This window comes from Stegostoma tigrinum, chromosome 6, assembly GCF_030684315.1.
Source record: "Stegostoma tigrinum isolate sSteTig4 chromosome 6, sSteTig4.hap1, whole genome shotgun sequence".
Classification (NCBI taxonomy): domain Eukaryota; kingdom Metazoa; phylum Chordata; class Chondrichthyes; order Orectolobiformes; family Stegostomatidae; genus Stegostoma; species Stegostoma tigrinum.
In genome coordinates this window covers 113,612,727-113,629,654 of record NC_081359.1, presented here as the reverse complement: position 1 = coordinate 113,629,654, position 16,928 = coordinate 113,612,727, and the positions used below count along the sequence as shown (strand labels likewise).

Genomic DNA, 16,928 nt, shown 5'->3' with positions numbered 1-16,928 from the left:
GGTCAATGGCGGCGGGTGCATGGTCGGGTAGGGGCAGGGACAGGGACAGACTCGGGATTTGGGAGGCGCAGGAATCCTCTAGTGGGTGGCAGGGGCCAGTGAGTTTGCTGTACTTACGATTTTTGGTGTCCAGTAAAGCTGAGTGAAACTGGGTGTTCAGTCTGTGGATCCTGCGGAGGATAAAAAACAGCAGGGGTCCTGTGCAGGTCTGGGAGAGGGAGGCTCTGAGCTGGGGCAGGCTGGATTGCAGTGCCTGGAGGTGCCGGCGCATGGCTGCGAGTGTCTGTTTCAGGACTCGCAGGGAGAAACGCTTCTGAAGGGTCTGAATATGCTGGGTGTAGAGGTGGTCACGGTTGGGGCCAAATTGGGAAGGCTGAAATGCAGACTGTAGTCCATTGGGGATGATCCGGTTCCGTAGGCAGGTGCTGAGGAAGGTGATGTGGCTGTGGTACCTGGTTTGCTTCAGGACATGGTCGAGCAGTTTCAAGGCCGAAGAGATTACAAAAGAGTTGCAGTGGGAGAGAGATTCCCTGAGGTTGGTCCGGAGGGAGGAGGGTAACTTCTTCAGGTCAGGCATCCCTGGAAGAGGCTTCGCAGTGAGGTTAAAATTGTTTCAGTGATAATGGGAACTGCAGATGCTGGAGAATCCAAGATAACAAAGTGTGAAGCTGGATGAACACAGCAGGCCCAGCAGCATCTCAGGAGCACAAAAGCTGACGTTTCGGGCCTAGACCCTTCATCAGAGAGGGTCTGATGAAGGGTCTAGGCCCGAAACGTCAGCTTTTGTGCTCCTGAGATGCTGCTTGGCCTGCTGTGTTCATCCAGCCTCACATTTTATTATCACAGTAATTTTCCAGCTGCGTTCTGACGAGGACCTTGTATAGTTTCAGCAAAATCTCCCTACTTTTATACTGTATTCCCTTTCAAACAAAAGCCAATATTCCATTTACTTTCCCGATTATTGGCTGAATTTGGATGGTAGCTTTTTAAGAATTATGAATGAAGATTTTCAAATCCCACAGTGCTGTACTTTTCTACAGTCTTTCACCATTTAAATAATATTCAGTCCTATATTCTCCCTGCCAAAGAAAATCAATTTCCCTCACCATATTCCATCTGCCAATCTTTTGCCCACTCGGTTAACATGACTACATCTCTCTGTAGACTCTTCATGCTATCCTCACGACCTGCTTAATTTTGTGTCATGCATAAACTTGGCAATAGCACATTCACTTTCTTCATTCAACTTATCACTCTATGTTGTAAATAATTGTGGCCCCAGCACTAATCCCTGCAGTAGTTCACTGCCTCGAACAGGTCAAAAAATCATTAACAACCATCTAGACAGGAGAGTAGAGGCTCACATTAATATCTTGTGGGAGGGAATGCGCTTCTCAAAGTGCAGCGGTCCCTCAGCGCTGACCCTCCGACAGTGTCCGCTCCCTCAGCACTGACCCTCCGACAGTGCGGCACTCCCTCAGCACTGACCCTCCGACAGTGCCCGCTCCCTCAGCACTGACCATCCGACAGTGCGGCACTCCCTCAGCACTGACCCTCCGACAGTGCCCGCTCCCTCAGCACTGACCGTCCGACAGTGCGGCACTCCCTCAGCACTGACCCTCCGACAGTGCGGCGCTCCCTCAGCACTGACCCTCCGACAGTGCCCGCTCCCTCAGCACTGACCCTCCGACAGTACGGCGCTCCCTCAGGGCTGACCCTCCGACAGTGCCTGCTCCCTCAGCACTGACCCTCCGACAGTGCCCGCCCCCTCAACACTGATCCTCCGACAGTGCAGTGATCCCTCAGCGCTGACCCTCTGACAGTGCCCGCTCCCTCAGCACTGACCCTCCGACAGTGCCCACTCCCTCAGCACTGACCATTCAATAGTGCTGCACTCCCTCAGCACTGACCATCCAACAGTGCTGCACTCCCTCAGCACTGACTCTCTGACAGTGCGGTGCTCCCTCAGCACTGACTCTCTGACAGTGCGGCACTCCCTCAGCACTGACCCTCCGACAGTGCGGCGCTCCCTCAGCACTGACCCTCTGACAGTGCGGCGCTCCCTCAGCACTGATCCTCCGACAGTGCGGCGCTCCCTCAATGCTGACCCTCCCAGAGTGCGGCCTTATATTGACCCTCTGATAGCCAGTTCCCCTCCTGAATGACTGAATTGAACATACCTGCACTCTTCCAGACTGTCCATTCCAAACTTCAAAAACCTGCTGAAAAATCTTTTGCTCACAACAACCTGCCTGTATTGCACATCAGGATACATGAACATCAACCAGCAGCAAATCGGCATGACAGTCTTTCCTTAATATCGAGACACTCAGACAATGAACGCCATCAGTTCAACTGGAACAGGGTAACCAAAGTAAGCCCAAGTGAAACATAGACACACACAGGAATTCCGAGAGGCATGGTTCTCCACCTGTAATATAATCAACAAACACATAGAATTGGATCCCATATACTAACGCACACTGATCAAATCCGGAAATGAGAGTACTCACCATAACGAGCCGGACAGTATACATTCCAAGCTGAGCAGAATAACGTCGCATTCTCGGAGGTTCCACTAACGATATCACCTTGAATGGTGACGAAACGTACGAACAAAAACAAACCAGCTTCCCCGAGCAAGTCGACAACCTCATTGCACATCACTTTAACTCTCTGCCTCTGTCATTATTGTCACTTTTATGAGCAGGATCAGCTTCTCCTTATCTGCTTTCTCCAAGTCGCTCACGATTTTGAAAATCTTAATCAGGTCTCCTCTTAACCTTCTTTCCAAAGAAAACAGTTGCAACTTCTTCGATCCGCCCTCAGAGCTGAGGTTTCTCATTCCTCGACACATTCTTGTCAACCACCACTGCACTCTCTCTCCACTGTGTTTATACCTTACTTATAATGTGGCGTCCACAACTGTACACAATCCTTCAGCTCAGGTCTAACGAATTCAACATCAGCTTCTTGACCCAATAACAAGGGGCCATAATTTTTGAGTGAAAGGCAGGAAATTTAGAAGTATTTGAGGAAAGCCTTTTTGTTTTCACCCAGAGTGTAGTGAGAGTCTGGAAGGCACTGCTGGGAGGATCAGCCTCACAACCTTGGATGAGCACTTGAAATGTCATAACATTTAAGGCTAAGGGTGATGAGGTGGAAAGTGGGGCTAGAATAGACAGATGAGCACTAATTTGATGGGACAAAAGGCCTCTCATTCTGTGAATCTATGACTAGCTGGACAGATAAAAATAAACCAGTCGTTGTGAAATAATCAGACTTTCAAAAAAGCTTTGATACAATGACACACAAAAGTTTAATACACAAGATATGGCTTCAAAGAATTGGTGTTGTATTAGCCTAAATGCAGAAGTGGGGAATAGGCTGCAGTTAATGGTGTGTTGTAAGGATTACTGCTGGGATTTCATTGCTGTTTACCAGCTATCTTAATGACTGAGAGACCAATGCATCAAAATTTACTGACAATAGAAATCCAGGCAGGCCGTAAGCTGTAGCCTCTATGTTCTCCTCATCAAAGTTTAGAAAGACTAAACTTGTAGCAATTATTACCAGATGAAGTATAATGTACATGTGAGGTCACTTTCACCTGTAAATGTTGAAAGGGAGTTGAGGGTGCTCAAAGAAAGAACACAAGAAGTTAGCATGCAGGCAGGTGTTTAGAAAGACAAATAGTAAGTTGGCCTTTTTCATAAGGGGCAAAAACAAAGTTGCTGGTAAAGCCCAGCAGCTCTGGCAGCATCATTGAAGGAAAAATCAGAGTTAACGTTTCAGGTCCAGGGACCCTTCCTCAGAAGTGATGGGAGCTGGGAAAACATCAGCTAATATGCAGAAAAAAGGGGCGGGGTATGGAGTACAGAGTGTTTCTGATGAAGGGTCTAGGCCCGAAACGTCAGCTTTTGTGCTCCTGAGATGCTGCTTGGCCTGCTGCGTTCATCCAGCTCCACACTTTGTTATCTCTGATTCTCCAGCATCTGCACTTCCCATTATCTCTCCCATTGTTTACTCTGCAGGGTGATTTAGTGTTTTGGATCAGAAATTGGCTAGCTGTAAGAAGGGAGAGGGTGGTGGTTGATGGGAAATGTTCATCCTGGAGTTCTGTTACCAGTGGTGTACCACAAGGATCTGTTTTGGGGCCACTGCTGCTTGTCATTTTTATAAATGACCAGGATGAGGGCATCGAAGGATGGGTTAGTAAATTTGAGGATGGCACTAAAGTCGGTGGAGTTGTGGATAGTGTGGAAGGGTGTTGCAGGTTACAGACGGACATAGATAAGCTGCAGAGATGGGCTGAGAGGTGGCAAATGGACTTTAATGCAGAAAAGTGTGAGGTGATGCACTTTGGAAGGAATAACAGGATTACAGAGTACTGGGCTAATGGTAAGATTCCCGGTAGTGTGGATGAGCAGAGAGATCTCAGTTTCCAGGTGCATAGACCCCTGAAAGTTGCCACCCAGGTTTATAGGGTTGTTAAGAAGGTGTATGGTGTGTTAGGTTTTATTGGTAGAGGGATTGAGTTTCAGAGCCATGAGGTCATGTTGCAGCTGTACAAAACTCTGGTGCGGCCGCACTTGTAGTATTGTGTACAGTTCTGGTTGCCGCATTATAGGAAGGATGTGGAAGCTTTGGAAAGGGTGCAGAGGAGATTTACCAGGATGTTGCCTGGTATGGAGGGAAGGTCTTATGAGGAAAGGCTGAGGGACTTGAGGCTGTTTTCGTTAGAGAGAAGGCTGAGAGGTGACCTAATAGAGACAAGATGATCAGAGGGTTAGATAGGGTGGATAGGGAGAGCCTTTTTCCTCGGATGGTGATGGCGAGCAGGAGGGGGTATAGCTTTAAATTGAGGGGTGAAAGATATAGGACAGATGTCAGAGGTAGTTTCTTTACTCAGAGAGTAGTAAGGGAATGGAATGCCCTGCCTGCAACGGTAACAGATTCGCCAAGTTTAAGGGCATTTAAATGGTCTTGGATAAACATATGGATGATAATGGAATAGTGTAGGTTAGATGAGCTTCAGATTGTTTTCACAGGTCGGCACAACATCGAGGGCCAAAGGGCCTGTACTGCGCTGTAGTGTTCTATGTTCTAATAGGATAGAGCCTAAAGACAGAGCAGTGGGACAGACAAAGGAGTTGATAACGATCAGGCTGGGACGGTTGTTATTGGGGACTGTTAGTGACTAACACTAGGTAGTGTGTAATGGCAGGCTATGTGGTAACAAGTCCTGGTGTGTGGGTTATCGGGCTGGGACACCGGACAGTTTAGGCCGTAAAATTATTGAACTCGATATTGAGTCTGTAGGGCTGCAGGGTCCCCAAGCGGAAAATGAGGTGTTGTTATTCCAGCTTGCGTTGGAACACTGCAGCAAGACAGAGATGTTGGGCAGGGAACAGAGTGGGGTGTTTAAGTGAAAGGTAACAGGTAGTTCAGGGTATTTTTTGCAAGCAGAATGTGGATGTGGAAGTGTTACTTCATCTGGAAAGTATGTTTGGGCACTTGGATACTGGGGAGGGAGGAGGTAAATGGGCAGGCGATGCACCATGTCCAACACAGACAGAGGAACTGGGAGAATGGGATGGAGTCTTTACACAAAGTGGGGTGTGAGGATGTATAGTCCAGGGAGCTGCGGGAGTCAGTTTTCCACTACAAACCCACCGACTCCCACAGCTACTTGAAAAACGTAGGGGGTGATGGACTCACAGGGGAATGTATCACTGACAGCCAGGTTTCTGGTACCGAGATTGGCTCTAATGTAATGAGGGGTACTCCAGGTTCCAAGCAATCAACTGTGATAGGGGGCTCTCTAATCAGAGGCACAGACAGATGTTTCTGTAGCTAACAGCGAGACAGCAGAATGGTGTGTTGCCTCCCTGGTTCCAGGATCAACGATATCTCAGAGAGGGTGCAGAATATTGTCAAAGGGGAGGACGACAAGCAGGAGGTCATTGTACACAGTGGAACTGATGACATAGAATCTTATCCTTTTCTCTTCCTGAGGACAGAATACAGGAAGTTAGGCAAGAATTTAAAAAAAAAGGTCCTCGAGGGTAGTAACATCTGGAACACTCCCAGTGCCATGAGCTAGTGAGGGTTAGAATAGGAGAATAGACCAGATGAATGTGTGGCTGAGGAACTGGGGCAGGGGAGATGGATTCACATTTTTGGATTATTGGGAATTTTTCTGGGGTAAAAATGACCTGGATAAGGAGGACAGATTGCACCTGAATGGCAGGGAGATTTGCTCGAGCTGCTCGGGTAATGAGTGGGTGGGATCCAGGGAGATAGTGAGGAAAGGGATCAGTCTGAGACTGGTACAGTTGGAAAAAGGAGTAAGGCAAACAGTTAGGGTAGGCAGGAATAAAGCAGAGAATGCGGTAGGACTGAAAAATTAAGCCGCATTAATTTCAATGCAAGAAGCCTAACAGGAATATGGTAGGGAATTCATAGACATATACAGAGACTGGAATTACCATAGTGTTAAAGGCTTGGATGGAGAGGACTTTTATTAAGAGTGTACAAGAAAACTCTCTGATTCAGTATGTGGATGTACCGACTACAGAAGGTACAAAACCTGTCCTGGTCTTGGGGAATAAGGCAGGGCAGGTGAATGAGGTGTCAGTGGGGGAGCACTTTCGGGCCAGTGTCCATAATTCTATTAGTTTTAAAATAGTGATGAAAAGAATAGACCAGATCTAAAAGTTAACATTCTAAATTGGAGGAAGGCTAATTTTGATGATATTACACAAGGACTTTCAAAAGTTGACTGGGGACGATGTTTAAAGGCATAGGCATGGCTGGAAAGTGGGAAGGCTTCAAAAATGAGATGATGAGAGTCCAGAGACAGTATGTTCCTGTTAGGGTGAAGGACATGGCTGGCAGGAATGCTGGGTGGCTAGAGAAATCGACACTTTGGTCAAGAATAAGAAAGAAGCATATGTCATGTTTAGCGATTGATTGAATCCCCAGAGGAGTATAAAAGCAGGAGGAATATATTTAAGAGGGAAATCAGGAGGGCGTAAGATGGGACATGAGATAGCTTTGGCAAATATAGTGAAGGAGAATCCAAGGGGATTCTACAAATGCGTTAAGGACAAAAGGGCAACTAGGGAGAGAATAGGATCCCTTAAGGATCTGCAAGACTCTCTCAAAGTTTCTACCCAAGCTAAGAGGATTGTAATGAAGGTGTACGGTGCGTTGGCTTTCATTGGCAGGGGAACTGGGTTTAAGAGCCATGCGATTATGCTGCAGCTCTATAAAACTCTAGTTAGACCACACTTGGAATATTGTGTTCAGTTCTGGTCTCCTCATTACAGGAAAGATGTGGCAGTTTTCGGTGCAGAGGAGATTTACCAGGATGCTGCCTGGACTGGAGGGCAGGTCTTATGAGGAAATGTTGAGGGAGCCAGGAACTTTTTACATTGGAGTGAAGGAGGATGAGAGGTATAGAATCCCTACAGTGTGGAAATAGGCCCTTTGGTCAAACAAGTTCACACCGAACCTCAGAGCATCCCACCCAGACCCATCCCCCTTTAACCCACACACCCCTGAACACTATGGGTAGTTTAGCATGGTCAATCCACCTAACCTGCACATCTTTGGACCGTGGGAGGAAACTGGAGCACCCGGAGAGAATGTGCAAACTCCACACAGGCCGAGGCTAGAATCGAACCTGGGTCCCTGGTGTTGTGAGGCAGCAGTGCTAACCACTGAGCTACCGTGCTGCCCAACTTGATAGGATTAACAAGATGAGGAGACATTGGTACAGTGGGTAATCCCCCCCAGGGCAGAAATTACTATTATAAGGGGGCATAATTTTAAGGTGATAGGAGGAAGGTATAGGAGAGATAGAGGTAGGTTCTTCACACAGAGTGGTGGGTGTGTGGAATGCACTGCCAGCAGTGGTTAGTGGAGTCAGATACTTTAGAGACTTTTCAGTGACTCTTGGATAGGCACATGGTGGATAGTCAAATGTAGGGTATGCAGAGTAGATTGACCTCAGTAGGATAATAGGTCCGCATAACATCATGGGCCGAAGGGCCTGTACTGTTCTGAGTTCTAAGGTTGCCTATGTAGGGAACTGCAGCAGATGGGGGAAAGGATACTAAACGAGTACTTTGCATTGATGCTTACTGTGGAGAAGGATATGGAAGATAGGGGCGTGGGGAAATACTGACATCTTGAAAATGTCCATTTTACAGAGGAGATGGTACTGGACATCTTAAAATGAAACAAAGATGGATAAATCCCCAGGGCTTGATTGGATGAACTTTGTGGGAAGCTAGGGAAGAGATTTACTGAGCCCTATTTGGAGATATTTGTATCATCGATAGCCACAGGTGAGGAGCCGGAAGACTGGAGGTTGGCTTACATCGTGCCACTATTTAAGAAAGGCTGTGAGGAAAAGCCAGGGAACTACAGGCCGGTGAGTCTGACTTCAGTGGTGTGCAAGTTGTTGTGGGGAATCCTGAAGCAAGGACTGATTAGGGACAGTCAACATGGCTTTGTGCAGGGGTAATCATGTCTCACTAACTTGACTGAGTTTGTGAAGTAGTAACAAAGTGGATTGATGAGGGCAGAGTGGTGGATGTGATCTATATGGACTTCAGTAAACATTCAGAAGGTTCCTCATTGTAGACTGGTCAGCAAAGTTAGATCACAGGGAATACAGGGAGAGCGAGCCATTTAGATACCTGTAACGAGCAGTGTGCCCCAAGGATCGGTGCTGGCTCCACCACTTTTTGTCATTTGTACAAATCATTTGGATGCAAACATAGGAAGTATGGTTGGTAAGATGGCCGATGACACAAGAATTGGAGGTATAATGGACAGCAACAAATGTTACCTCAGGGTGCAACAGAATCTGGATCAGATGGGCCAAAGGGCTGAGGAGTGGCAAATGGAGTTTAATTTAGATAAATGTGAGGTTCTGCATTTTGGAAAGGCAAATCAGGCAAGACTTGTACACTTAATTCTAAGATCCTGAGGAACATTGTTGAACAGAGACCTTAGAATGCAGGGCTCATAGTTCCTTGAAAGTGGAGTTGTAGGTAGACAGGACAGTGAAAGCAGCAATGGTATACTTGCCTTTACTGGTCAGTGCACTGAGTCTCGGAATTTCAATGTCATGTTGCAGCTGTACAGGACAATAGTTAGGCCGCTTTTGGAATGCTGGTCTTCCTGCTACAGGAAGGATGTTGTGAGGAAGAGCTGGAGGGTTTCAGCTACAGGGAGAGGCTGAATAGGCTAAGGGGTGACATTATAGAGGTCATGGATAGGGTAATCAGACAGGGTCTTTGGAGTCAAAAACTAGAGGGGCATAGGTTTAAGGTGAGAGGGGAAAGATTTAAAAGGGGCCTAAGGGGCAACTTTTTCATGCAGGAGGTGGTGTGCGCATGAGCTGCCAGAGGAAGTGGTGGAGGCTGGTACAATTACAACATTTGAAAGGAATCTGGATAGGTGCACGAATAGGAAGGGTTTAGAGGGATATGGGCCATCTGCTGGCAAGTGGGACAAGATTTATTTAGGGAATGTGGTCGGCATGGATGAGTTGGACCAAAAGGTCTGTTTCCATGCTACACTTCTTTGCGGCAGCACTGCAGCCTCATAGCACCAGGGACCCAGGTTCGATTCCAGCCTCGGGTGACTGTCTGTGCAGAGTTTGCACATTCTCCCCGTGTCTGCGTGGGTTTCCTCCCACAGTCCAAAGATGTGCAGGTTAAGTGGATTGGCCATGCTAAATTGCCCATAGTGTTCAGGGTGTGGGGGTAATGGGGGGATGGGTCTGGGTAGTATGGTTCGAAGGGCGGTGTGGACTTGTTGGGCCAAAGGGCCTGTTTCCACATTGTAGGGAATCTAATCTAATCCAATCCGTGACTTTATGTGGCTAGCTCGGAGCACAAACCACTGTATTTCAAACATTTTATTGTTGTTTTTTTAAAAAAAGTTCAGCATTTACAGCTTAATGCTGTTGTTCCCACACTGCCCGCCCCCCCCCAAAAAACCCATACATTTTGTACAATATACAACAGGGCTGTCTTTGTAGCCTCATGACAGTGAAAACCTTACACACTAGCACACTTACACACTAGCACACGCACTCAGGACTGTTTAGCACCATTCTCTCTCCCTCCCTCTGTGTCTCTCTCTCTCAAACACACACACGCACATATAGATTAGTTTCCCCCCATTACCCAAGTTCAATATATAGACATGTAGTTAAGGATGCTCATTTCATTCATTCGCATAGATACACATTTATATAATATACAGATATATCCATTTTATGTACAGGTTTCTGTTACTAACAATTTTGGCAAGTCTTTTTAAAGTGTCTCCAAGTGTCTCGTCATCATCAGAGATGGATGCCCCTGTGATGGCTCAGTTATAAGGTGCTTTAAATCTTTCTCAAATCACTCCCAGCCTGTCGAGTGCTGCAGGTTTGTAAAAGCAGCACCTGCCTTCACCGTTCCACTGCTACTGCAGATCACCCTCCCATTTTCCCCATAAGGTCAAGTCTTCTTTGGCAAATTGGAATGGATTGCATGGAGTTTGATTGCAGATTGCTGGCCATGCTAGGCCCAGTGAGTGAGCAGACACGAGTGGCAACACACCTCTCAGCCAAGGCCAGCTCATTTCATATCAACGTCAAAATCTAGGACCAGCAGTTTTGTCTCCTCTGTTCCGTTCCGACTGCCCACAGCACAAATGAGTTTCGTTTTGGAGGCTCTGAGTCTCCAAACCACACCACCACTGCCTCCACTCTCAAGTGCCACCAGGTTACGAATGAATTCACCAGTTTTGAGGTCCCACAGTTTCACTGTCCCATCATCAGAGCTGGTGACCACAAACTTCTGGATGAACTGCAGGCATGTGACAGCACTCTGGTGTTTGTTTGGACCTGTAATGGGGAAACAAAATACAAAAAGGACTGGGTTTATATCTCAATCATTTTTTAGCCAACCAGGGTGCAGACCTAGGGAAGGTGCAAAAGCACAAGGACACGTTGCCTCAGGCATTTTGCCCTGCTGTGTAGTCAGAGGAGTTAATCTTGTGCAAAGTGTGTCTACAGAGCTCGGTTGTGTTGTGCAGTCAGTGCATTGGGATTTCAGGCTGTGCTGATCTCCACTGTAGTGGATAGGCTGCCACACAAATCTGGTTTCCCTCGTCAAAGGGGTGAGACTGGGACAGGGCAGGCAGGGAAGGGAGGAGTTGGGGCGGAGTTGGAAGAGATGGCGACAGAAAGGGTTTGTGAATTCGTATCATATCATAGAATCCCTACTGTGTGGTAACAAGCCCTTCAGCCCAACAAGTCCCTATTGCCCTCAAAGCATCCCACCCAGACACCACCCACCACCCCCCCCCCCCACCCCAATAACCCACCTAATTTACACCTCCCTGAACACAATGGGCAATTTAGCATGGCCAATCCACCTAATCTGCACACTTTTGGACTGTGGGAGGAAACCGGAGCATCCGGAGGAAACACACATAGACACAGGGAGAATGTGCAAATTCCACACAGACACTCACTCGAGGGTGGAATTAAACCAGAGTTCCTTAACTACTGAGCCACCGTGCCACCTTTTAGTGACAGGGAGAGTGAGCCCGTGCAAGGGGATGAGAGTGCGAAATGGGGCAAGATACCAGCATACGTGCATGACAGCGAGCACAAGTGTGGTGGTGTCTGAAGAGGGACATATACGCTCAAAGTAAAAACATATGCAGCATTACCTAAATAGATGTCCTACAATTATGTCCAAAGTAGATCAAAAGGTAGGTCTGTACAAACGTAAAAACATGGTGCAGGTGTGGTCTCCTTATCTAAGGAAATATGTTCTTGCTACACATGGGACTGTAGCAAAAGTTTGTCATATTAATTCCTGGGAAGCCAGGATTGATGCACAAGAACAGATTGAGTCATTTGAGATTGTATTCACTGAAGTTTTAAGGATGAAGGGTCATCTCAGAATCCTATAAAATTCTAAGAGGACTGGACAGGTTAGATGCAGGAAGGATGTTCCTGATGTAGAGGAGTCCAGAACCGGGGACACAGTCTAAGGACAACCTTTTAGGATTAAGATGAGGAGAGTTCTTTCATTCCAAGTGTGGTGAGCCTATGGAATTCACTACTACAAAAAATATTGAGACCAAAGCCTTGTGCACACTTTCAAGGAGGAGACTGATAATAGCTCTCGTGGCTGAAGGGATCAGGGGGTATGGGGAAGAGTGGGATTACAGCACTGAATGTGATGATCAGCCAATATCATAATGAACGGCAGAGCAGGCTTGAGGGGGCAAAATACCCCCCCTGCTACTTTCTATATTTGGTGGTGGGCACAGCGGAATTCTCTGCCACAGAAAGCAGTTGAGGCCAAAACACAATGTTGTCAAGGAGCACTTAGATATAGTTTTAAGGGCTGAAGGAGTCAAAGGAAACTGGAGGGAATAGGTTTAAGGCAAGAGGAGAAGATTTGGAAAGGAGCTGAGATATATCTTTTTCTCACAGAGGGTAGGTAGTGCATGATGAGGTGGACTGAAGGGTTGGTTTCTATGCTGTGTGACTCTATGATGAGGGGAGAAAGTGGAAATTGCACTGAGATGGAGGATCAGCCACAATCATACTGAATGGAACAACGACTGGAAGGAATGAATAGTCTATTCATGCTCCTGTTTTCTATGTAAATAGGCAGCAGCAGGTCAGGGCAGAAACTCACTAGAACCTTCTCAAGGGCAAAAACCATAAGCAATAATATACTGGCCCAGCCAGTGACATCCACATCCCATGAGGGGAATTAAAAATGTTGTATTGTCATTACTAACTTTTAAGTTGTCGAAGACTCTTTTGTTTGCACTAACTGGTATGTCAGTAACTAGGGGTCATAATTGCAGGATTGTCAGCAAGAGCCAAGAGTTAGATAAAGAGAAGTGTCTTCACTGAGAGAGCTAATGGGAACTGCAGATGCTGGAGAATTCGTCCTGAACTCGTCCTCACACTCAACAACTTCTCTTTTGACTCCTCCCACTTCCTACAGACTAAGGGGGTGGCCATGGGCACCCGCATGGGCCCCAGCTATGCCTGCCTCTTTGTAGGTTACATGGAACAGTCCCTCTTCCGCACCTACACAGGCCCCAAACCCCACCTCTTCCTCCGGTACATTGATGACTGTATCGGCGCCGCCTCTTGCTCCCCAGAGGAGCTCGAACAGTTCATCCACTTCACCAACACCTTCCACCCCAACCTTCAGTTCACCTGGGCCATCTCCAGCACATCCCTCACCTTCCTGGACCTCTCAGTCTCCATCTCACGCAACCAGCTTGTAACTGATGTCCATTTCAAGCCCACCGACTCCCACAGCTACCTAGAATACACCTCCTCCCACCCACCCTCCTGCAAAAATTCCATCCCCTATTCCCAATTCCTCCCCCTCCGCCGCATCTGCTCCCACGATAAGACATTCCACTCCCGCACATCCCAGATGTCCAAGTTCTTTAAGGACCGCAACTTTCCCCCCACAGTGATCGAGAACGCCCTTGACCGCATCTTCCGTATTTCCCGCAACACATCCCTCACACCCCGCCCCCGCCACAACCACCCAAAGAGGATCCCCCTCGTTCTCACACACCAACCTACCAACCTCCGGATACAACGCATCATCCTCCGACACATCTCCCTCACCCCTATCCCAGGCCGCAAGATGACATTCCACATTAAGCAGAGGTTCACCTGCACATCTGCCAATGTGGTATACTGCATCCGCTGTACCCGGTGCGGCTTCCTCTACATTGGGGTAACCAAGCGGAGGCTTGGGGACCGCTTTGCAGAACACCTCCGCTCAGTTCGCAACAAACAACTGCACTTCCCAGTCGCAAACCATTTCCACTCCCCCTCCCATTCTCTAGATGACATGTCCATCATGGGCCTCCTGCAGTGCCACAATGATGCCACCCGAAGGTTGCAGGAACAGCAACTCATACTCCGCCTGGGAACCCTGCAGCCATATGGTATCAATGTGGACTTCACCAGTTTCAAAATCTCCCCTTCCCCTACTGCATCCCTAAACCAGCCCAGTTCATCCCCTCCCCCCACTGCACCACACAACCAGCCCAGCTCTTCCCCCTCAACCCACTGCATCCCAAAACCAGACCAACCTGTCTCTGCCTCCCTAACCGGTTCTTCCTCTCACCCATCCCTTCCTCCCACCCCAAGCCGCACCCCCAGCTACCTACTAACCTCATCCCACCTCCTTGACCTGTCCGTCTTCCCTGGACTGACCTATCCCCTCCCTACCTCCCCACCTATACTCTCTCCACCTATCTTCTTTACTCTCCATCTTCGGTCCGCCTCCCCCTCTCTCCCTATTTATTCCAGTTCCTTCTCCCCATCCCCCTCTCTGATGAAGGGTCTAGGCCCGAAACGTCAGCTTTTGTGCTCCTGAGATGCTGCTTGGCCTGCTGTGTTCATCCAGCCTCACATTCACTGAGAGAGCTGTTAGGATTTGGAATATTCTGCTCGAGAGTGGTGAAGATGGACTCCTCAAGAGGCTTCAAAACAGAGCTGTGTATATATTATAAAGCTAAGTTAGTGGTCAATGGAGATAGGGCTGAAAAGTGGGACTAGTTGGGTGGCTCTTTCAGGAGTTAGTATGGATATAGTGAGTCAAATGACCTCCTTCTGTTCTGTACAATTATCCTTATATTGGCTTAGTTGTTTGCTAAGATTAGTGAATATACTAAAGGTTTAGTTACTCATGCTGCATTTTCAGTAAATAAACAACCATTAAGGGACCTATCAGAACTGTTTTTCAAGTACAACTTGTGAACATTAGGAACTTAAAACAATGCAATTAGTTAAATGACTGTGTTGCATATTATTAATGCTTCCCAATATGTACATTCTGGCCTTTACCTGCCAGAATTTGAGTCATTACTTTATTGCCAAATAAAGAGAGAGAGTCAGCCCATGAGATGTAAAGGGGACATCCCAGCCTAGCATCAGATAATAGAAACAGAAGTTGCTGGATAAGCTCTGCAAGTCTGGCAGTATCTGTGAAGAAAAATCTGAGTTAACATTCCAGGTCTGGTGACCATTCCCCAGTTCCGAGAAAGGGTCACTGGACTCGATACGTTAACTCTGATTTCTCTTCACAGATGCTGCCAGACCTGCTGAGCTTTTCCAGCAACTTCTGTTTTAGTTTCTGATTTCCAGCATCCGAAGTTCCCTTGGCTTTTATTTGGCAACAGATAATGTCAACATTCTGATGAGATATTTTTTATTTGGGTTGGGGTTTGTACTGTACTGTAATCTGTCCCAAATCAATGGATACATCCTGGTCCAACATGAAGCACAGAGTTTCTCTTTCAGGTCAGACTGACAGTCTCTCAGAATTCGGAAGGCCAGTGGAGCCATTCTGTATGTTACCTACAGTAATACTAGAACGACAGGGGAACACTGTTTTTGTTACAGCAAAGAGACTACAAATGCAATAACTTACTTCAACTCAAAGTCAGAAATCATGCTCTCCAGCTTCCTACATACTCCTGATTACTACTTCATTGCCCATTTACTGTCGCATTCGGATCAAACCAGTGTTCAGTGATGTGCAAGGTGTATCACTTATTCTCCTTCACTAGGTGATGTCTTCAACAGCAGCTGAAGCTAGCTTTGAAACTGTGCAGTTCAACCAAGGCAGCTCAGAATGGTGAACAGCTTCACTCTCAGTGGCAGCGATAATCACAGCTTCTGACCACCACTTCAGCCTGTTGTAAGACGGAATTTACTGCTGACATCCACAAAACAGATCTTTCATTCCTTTAAATTATTCTTCAGATTTTTGCCATATTAACAGTGGCAGTGGCTGCTCACCTCGAGAGTGCAAACCAACACAAAATAAAACAGCAGCAAAATAAAAACCAGGCTGGACATTGATGGCAGGTTGTCTCCTCAGATTAGCATCAGGAGACCTGTTGGGATTTATGATATTGTATCAAGTTTCATTTTAGCCAAAAGTCATCATTTATAAAAATTTTTGTGGGACATGAACTGCAAATTTCTAATGCTGTGTACAAAACTCCTGTATCAGGGAGCACTGTCAAAAGGCCTCCTTCTCCAAAGGTGAATGCAGTTCAGTGATTCAGACATCAGCCCAGGGGGGCAAGCACGATAAAATGAATCAGCCAGAGCAGTCTGTCTGGGAAGACTGGCCAGCCCCTTATCCTTCAAACTGATTCAAACTCTCAATCTCACCTTGTAAAGTCTGCAAACATTGACCTGTCTTGATATCCCAGATTTTCACTGTGGAGTCTGCATTCCCAGATACCAGGATGTTATCCTTCAGTTCCATGCCACTCGTCAGAGACTGGTGCCCCATTAAAGTGTGCAAACAGTTCCCATTTTCTGCATCCCACACTCGTATCGAAGTGTCTAGGGAGCCACTAACAATGTGGACACCATCATACTGCGCAAAACAAAAACAGAACATACAGACTTTACCACCTCAAACAAGAGGAGAGAAAGACAGACCGACAGAATATTAGGAGAGTTAGGGCACAATAACCTCTACAACATACTATCAGCAGGCTGCTGTGTTCTATAGCATTATTCACCAACACATCAGTTGACATTTTGTCCTTCGGGTTTCTTCCAAACAATTACATGAGATACTTTCACTTCAAACAGGTGTCGGATCCTGTTTTGGAAATAGCAAATTTCTAAAGTTACAACGTCTGGAGAATGCATGATAAGTCACAGAAATCATAGAATCCCTACAGTGTGGAAAAGGCCAACTTCCCTAACAAGTCCACACTGACCCTCCAAACAGCATCCCACCCAGGCTCATTCCTCTACCTTTTTCTCTGCATTGCCCATGGCTAATCCCCCTAACTTTCACACCCCTTGACACTATGGGCAA

The 16,928-nt window shown here is 47.0% G+C and overlaps 1 protein-coding gene across 4 annotated transcripts in view; it reads right to left on the bottom strand.

Moving 5' to 3' along the window:
- Positions 1-9,993: 9,993 nt before the first annotated feature.
- The window catches only part of LOC125453304 (F-box/WD repeat-containing protein 7-like), a 201,481-nt gene continuing 194,546 nt past the window's right edge, over positions 9,994-16,928 (bottom strand). For all 4 annotated transcript variants that reach the window (XM_048532682.2, XM_059646958.1, XM_048532683.2 and 1 more), the window contains 2 exons: positions 16,265-16,475; positions 9,994-10,918 (listed from right to left, as the gene is read on the bottom strand). In XM_048532682.2, the coding sequence (XP_048388639.1) occupies positions 10,650-10,918; positions 16,265-16,475 (480 nt within the window). In that variant the 3' untranslated portion in view covers positions 9,994-10,649. The remainder of the gene's footprint in view (positions 10,919-16,264; positions 16,476-16,928) is intronic.